General features: G+C 35.4%; 1 protein-coding gene across 1 annotated transcript in view; it reads left to right on the top strand.

The window, feature by feature from the left end:
- Positions 1 to 7,284, top strand: part of LOC106459235 (geranylgeranyl pyrophosphate synthase-like) — a 17,336-nt gene that overhangs the window by 3,475 nt on the left and 6,577 nt on the right. Inside the window, exons 2-3 of the mRNA XM_013918840.2 lie at positions 948 to 1,008; positions 2,972 to 3,050. Of these exons, the coding sequence (XP_013774294.2) occupies positions 948 to 1,008; positions 2,972 to 3,050 (140 nt within the window). The remainder of the gene's footprint in view (positions 1 to 947; positions 1,009 to 2,971; positions 3,051 to 7,284) is intronic.

Genomic DNA, 7,284 nt, shown 5'->3' with positions numbered 1-7,284 from the left:
CTGCCAAAAGCAAAAACAAATACAAGTAGTATCCTTGTGTTGAACTCTTGTCAAGCATGAATGTTGCAGAAATTTAAGTCTTAATATAAGGCTGTGTATTTAATCACCCAAGATAAGCGAAAATCATTCATTCTATACTGATGATAGGAAAGTGATTGCATAAATAAATAACTTCCGTTTTTCTGCTCAGATTCCAGATTTTTTAAGCTGATGTTCTTATTTTACAGCTCTGTGTATATTGCTACTTTAGCAAGAAGAAAGAGAAAAGTTCTGCAGCACTTAAACTCTTTTTGCATGTTTATAATGTTTCAAACTGGAAACAACTTTTTTTTGTAGCAGTAAAAAATATATGGTGGGAACTTTTATGAACTTTCATAAACTAAATTGCATAAATACTTAGTAAAAATAAAAACTTTCCAGTTGTCTACAAATGTTTAGAACTAAGTGTCAAGGATGTTCTTAAAAGAAACACTTATTCTTCAGTTGTGTTGTCGTGTAGCACTAAAACAAATAACACAAAACTTTTACAACTTGTGGGAGTTCCAACTGTCTGTATTCAGCATGGATGAAGATGAAAGAACTCAAATGAAACTCAAGTTGAGAGGCTAATTCTTTTCTTTATCAGTGTTTTCTTTGGTGAGCAAAATCTCTAAACTAATAGAAAGTTTGCTGCTCACTGATTAAATATCTACGTGATTACTCCAGTTAGTGTTAATGGATATTGTATATATGTAATAATCTCGGTCTTAATGCCTACTGAAGGAAACTTGTTATTAGGTGCAAATTTCATATCATTTTGGATCTATAATTTTAACAAAAACATTCTGATGTACATTTTTGTTTTGACTCCATCTTCAAGCAGAAATTAGTGTGGAATGTTGAACCAAAAAAATCATTCAGTGAAAGATTTTAAATTGGTCTCTAAGTTGTGACTTATTTTGTTTCAGAAACAGGAGGACTGTTTGGATTGGCTGTACGCTTGATGCAGCTCTTCAGTGATAATAAAAGGTATAGTCATCAAGTTAAAGTTTTAAAAGAAACAGCTGGTTGTTGTTTATTAAAAGATATAATATTTCAATAAGAGTAACAGTAGTAAGCTTCTAATTAAGAGCTTTACTTATGTTAATTTTTATCATTAATGCTACTATTCCCTTTCAAGTTCTACATTGCAGAAATAGAAAAGTTTGTTCACTTTACTTTATTAAGTATGTTTAGTAATAATTAAATACTTGTATTTGAAACAGCAAACTACTTTATATTAAAGAAATTATACACAATTTCTAGTTCAGCAGTTGTAACAATACCTAGGCAGAAGCAAATTGGATAGTTTTAATATTTTTCAAATAAACATAGTTTGTAGATGCCTCAATAGGGGAAAGTTGAACTCTATTAAAATAACATTTATTCATGATGTTAGAAACCCTATAATCCAAGTGAAGCTGGAAATGATTAAGTAAAGCTAAGTTTGAAAAAACATGGAATGCTGTCATTGAAGACCACCTTGTGTTTTGATTATCTTTCATTGAAATGATGAAGTCAATTGAAAACTAGTATTCATATATACACATCATGGTTTATTTTAGTACCTCCTCTTCCCTCAAGCCATGATTTTGAAGATGTTACATTTTTTTAAGTTGGTAAGATACTGTTACTTGTTTTGGGAAAATAATAAATTCTTCCATGTGTTAATGCAAAGTGCGACCAGTTAGTTAATGTGCCAAACTGTGGATCTGTCATTTGGTCTCATTGTCACAAAAAACATTTTGGGCTCTGCACTTTGGAACCATGGATGCATTGTAAAATCAAATTTCAACACTCAGTAAGACAAGAATAGCCAAATATGAAAAAGGACAGTTATTATTATGTCTTGGGTAGACCTACAAACAACAATAGCTTAAAATATTTTAACGTTTTGTGTCAGCATTTCAAAAAATTTACATAACTGAGAGAGGGTTTGTTGGTTTTTTTTATATAGACAGAACAGTTCTAGTTATAAGGATATCCAGGAAAGAAAGCAAGTTTCCCACTCAACTTTAAACTGTGATGATTTTCTTGTCATCAGTACACCAATACTGCCAAAAATAATGACTTCAATTAAACCAAAATACAAGGCATCTATGATTTTCTTGTCACCAGTACACCAAAAATAACCTGACTTCAGATAAACCATGTGAAAAGGCGTATATTAGTGAAACAGAAAAAACTTAAACACAAGAATAACAGAATGTAAAAACAAAGAGGGCATTTAAAATTGAAATACAAATAATGTAACATTTCTCAATGGAAGAGACCAACCATCCAATGACCTGGAAATCAGCCAATATAATACATAAAACAAAGAATTGTTGGAAGTTGTCTTATTAAAAGTGTACAAAACTTTAACACCTCTGAAAGTCACTTTAAGATGAACATTTTCTAAACCTCATTTGTACCCAAACAAATTTCAAAATGAGGTTTTTATTTAAGTTGTGTGGACAATTTTTTGTGTAGGATTCATGTAATATTTATAAATTTATATTTTATTAAATTATATTATTTTATATTTATTATATTATACGTTTATATTTTACATTAATTTAGCTAACATAATCAATATTGGATATTTTAAAAATATCTTAAAATGCTTTTAAAAAAATGCCATAAATTGTTGCACTGTACAGAAATTATGAATCGCATCTTTCAATATCTGAGTGACACACTGATGTTCTTCTTGTTTGGAACATTTCTGTTGTAGTTTCTAGTCTTCTGCCTATGTGTAATTTTATGTTCAGCTCATTCCTCTGGTTATATTATATGATTATAACCACTTGAAATAAAACGTAATGTGTTAAAAACCAATAGGAAAAAGTACTTGCTATCCCATAATGTCCTTGTCGAAAAATACAATGAAATTGTTAATGTTAAAACTATTGTTTTTAAATGGTAAAGTGTACCCACAAGCTAGTATATAATTTTTTTCTTCTATTTGAAGTGATTTCACCACACTGACTGGAATTATGGGCCTATACTTTCAAATTAGAGATGACTATGCCAACTTGAGATCCAAAGAAGTAAGGGTGTTATCTAAAATCTACATAGGGTGGGAAAAATTATTGAAATATATGTGTAAAGCACTCCAACATATAGTTTCTGCTTAGTTTTTTATTTTTATCTTTAAAAAAATGATGTACATTTAGAAGTTAGAGTTCTGTAGTTGCTATGTTGTTATTGTTTTGTAAAGTAGTAATATCTAGTTCTTTACAGCAAGAATCAGGAAAATGAATTAATGTATCAAACATATGTACAGGAAGCTCGTGAAGTAACTGCACTTAATGAAACATCTCGACTGTTTGCCATGAAATTGATCTTTTTCCACGAGGAACCAGGGGAATTTTTTTATTGTGCTTTCAAAATGTACAAAAATATACATGCTTCATTTCTTGCTGTTTTTAGGAAGGATGTAAAATTTTAAAATCCATTAAAAATGCCTATGGCCAATTTTTTCATGTACACTTTAGCATTCAACCAAGAGGCAAACTGCTGCATTATTAAAATGAGGCTTCATTTATTTATGTTGTTGAAACTTTACTCTCTCGCTCAGCTGTGATAACATATATACTTATGTTGTTGAAACCCTGCAATCTTTGTATCCCAGCTGTGATAACTTGTATACTTGTGTTGTTGAAATTCTGCAAACTGTATATCCCAGCTGTGATAACATGTATACTTATGTTGTTGAAATTCTGCAATCTTTATATCCCAGCTCTGATAACATGCATATTTATGTTGTTCAAATACTTCAATCTTTATATCCCACCTGTGATAACATGTATACTTATGTTGTTGAGACTTTTCACTCTTTATATCCCAGCTGTGATAACATCTTGATCTGCAGTGACACCTATCTCAAAACATATTCCGATACAATAAATTTACCACCTCTTAGAGTTACAGTTATTCTCGATATTACTGCTCTCTAGTTTGCAAATTTTTGCTTGCTACTAGCCTTGAAACTCCTACCTGGTTCCACATGTATACTATGTGGCTTAGCTGCATTTAAGCATGCAAATTAGCATGTGACAGTCCTTCACTGATAGGAGTATGACAAACCATCCTGTTGCAACTGACTTCTTCTATGCAGTTGAACCTAATCTTCACTTATCGATTTGGCATGACAGTTTTAAGACCTAGTACTTGATTTCAAACATTTTTTCCTCTTCTGTGGAGCATTTTGAAAATATTCAATTACTGATTTTCGCATTTCAAAATTATGTTTATAATACAAAATCGAGTTGGATTATTTTATTTGATAGTGAATTCTATTTCTTACTCAATTACTGGTAGTCAGTCAATATTTATGGATTTACAACTTAATAGTATGACTACAATGGCTAACAATGATACTGGTGTTCAACAGCCCTGTGACAGTTGCTGCAGATGTGGCATTATTGGTGGAGGAATTGTCAGCCGTAAGTTGTCGGGAGATGGCTTCTTTCATGCAGGCTGAGGGATTTCCTGATGTACAAGCAATTCTGCTATTATCTGAGGACTTAGATCAGGATGATGTGGACTTGGATAGTGTGCAGGCATGGTCTAAGCCTGTTGAAGCACTTAGACCTCAGTCACCATTTTTAGACTTTATCACAGATATGTTGTGTTTTGTCACCCGTATCATTTGATCCCTCCCCTTCCTTATTAACTGTAACATCTAGTTCTGAATTTTTGATTTCCCCTTCACCTGATACTGGGATCCATGTTGAATGTTTTGCAGATCAATTACGGTGGGGGTTAGTATTTCACACACTCCACACACTGCAGAGGCTCATGTACTTGCATATCATTATATCATTGTTCAGCAAACCCTTGGGTCATATGAGTTTTCCTCACACATCCCACCCCTGTCCTAGTTCCTCCCTTCCCCCTCAAGATCCTGTTTCCTGCCAGCATCTCGCAGAAGCAGTTCAAGACCTTCTCTTCAAGGGTGCCATCAAACAAGTTTTTACTGTGCTTCCAAGATTTTATTCCAGATATTTTGTCATCCCTAAGAAGACTGGGTATTAGTGCCCTGTTTTCGATCTCTCTTGTCAAATCACTTCTTTGAAGTGCTTTGATTCACCATGGAATCCTACATGTCTCTCAGACGGCCTTTCTTCAAGGGCTTTTGATACAAGATTTGACGTGTCCAACACTTATCTTCACATCCCTATTGCTTGGGCTTCATGTCATTATCTACATTTGTCCTCAAGGATCACGCTTATAAGTTCTGAACTCTTCTTTTCGATCTGACATTAGCACTCTATGCTTTCTGGCAGGTGGTCTGGTCAATTGACATCTCATCAGGGACCCTCTGGACTTACAGATATCCCTTCCTGCTTCCCTTCTGTCTGACTTCGTCTGGTGGATAGACAGGGACAACACAACAGTGAGGGTACCTATTTCTCCTCCCTATCTGGATATCCATGTCTTCACAGATGCCTCATTGTCAAGATGGGATGCGTGCTGCAATACATAGATCTCAGGCCATTAGTCTTGGGAGGAATGACATCTTCATATCAACTTTTTGGAATTCTTTGCTGTTCGTCAGATGATGGTTCACATTCTGACATTTCTGTGGGGTATGACAGTTATGATTCATTCTGACAACTCAACAGTTGTCTCTTACATCACCTGACAAGTTGGCCACTCGATCTTCGTCCTTATGTTCCCACACTCTTTCACTCCTCTTCTGGGCTCACTGTTCTTCTGTTTCATACCAACAAGATTCTACCCACAGAGTGGTCTCTCAACCCCCAGGAATTCTGATGACTATGTTCTCACTTTGATACTCCCCAACTGTATGTATTTGCCACTCAATTGAATGCCAAACTTCCTCTCTTTTGGTCCTCAGTTTCACATGATTGACTTTGGCCATGGATGCTTTCAGCCAGGACTGGAAGAACATTTTCCTTTATGCATACCCACCTGTCTTCTACCCAGAGTGGTTTCTCTCATCCAATCCACTCCATGTTGAGTCCTTCTTGTGGCTCCTTTGTGGTCAGCTCAATCGTAGTTTCTGTCCCTGACCCTTCTCTAGGAACTACCTCAAATTATTTCTCCCTCTCTCCCAGTCCCTTCTCTGGCAACCTCACTTAGTAGTGCTTCCTTCCATTGTTCCCACACTCTGGCTTCATGCATGGCTTTTTTTCCAGTCCCTTCAAGGGGTTCAGGACTATCCACACATGTAGCATTCCCGTTGTCTCTCTCTGTCCATTTCTCATCCATATCTGTGTATCAACATGAATGCAGAATATTCCATTGTTGGTCTATCCAGCATAAATTATCTCCTTCCTCATATATCTGAATGTTTACATGTTTGTTTGACATGGGTTTGTTTGTTTCAATCATTGCAGGCTTTAGGGTGGCCCTGCCATCTACCTGTTGTTTTCCCGTTTTTGCCATGTGTTTTACTCTCCAGTTTATTTTGGTCTGTGCATCTCCATCATCCTCCTCATACCACACAATTTCTGGAATGGAATCTAAATGTTGTTCTCCATGTCCTTTCCTTTTGCCCATTCAAACCACAAGTCTTATGTTCCTTATATCACCTTTCCTTCAAGATGTATTTCATTCTTCTTTTGGCTTGTGAAGGTCGATTGTTCATTGTATTTTGTAACAAAAAACCTATGTCCCTTTATATCCTGACTGTTCCTCCCTTCACAATACATCTGCTGCCTGTGAAGGCAGTTTTGCCTTCACCTTTCTTTTCACTCTCTTCCATATCTCTTATTTACTCCCACTTTGATCCAGATCATCTCCTTTGTCTGGTCCATCCTTTATGGTGTTACATGTATCACACAGCACTCTTCCATGGCTCTCACTCTCTTTCTCCTGAATCTTGCCAATTGTTCTGTGTTTTGCCCCATCATATCCATCACCTTTCAATGTCCTTGGCTGCTCATTTCTGTCATCTTTTGGAGGAGATTATGGAATACACCTTTGTTTTCTGCTACTTGCATTATCTGGCAGTTTCCTGCTCAGCCTGATATTGTCTTTTCCCTGTAGCCATTCTCCATGTATTGGTACAACTATGAGTGGGTAAGTTATTTTTGTTTCACTTTTTTTAAGGGGCCTACTTTACATGCTTTGGTTCCCACTATGTAGCAAGTAGTGCCTATCTGGATATACTGATATACAAAATCTGCACCGTGAGAGCTATGAGGTCTATCATGCTCACTATTTAGATGGGGTGTTCCACAAGACTGCTTGCAGGTTCTTCCTTGCAGTATTTTGCATCTATATATAATAATACTGTTTGTTGTATGTTCA

The sequence above is a fragment of the Limulus polyphemus genome, unplaced genomic scaffold (genome assembly GCF_000517525.1).
Source record: "Limulus polyphemus unplaced genomic scaffold, Limulus_polyphemus-2.1.2 Scaffold26, whole genome shotgun sequence".
NCBI classification, from domain to species: domain Eukaryota; kingdom Metazoa; phylum Arthropoda; class Merostomata; order Xiphosura; family Limulidae; genus Limulus; species Limulus polyphemus.
Note: the sequence above shows the minus strand (reverse complement) of the source record. Positions and strands in the feature narration are given on the sequence as shown.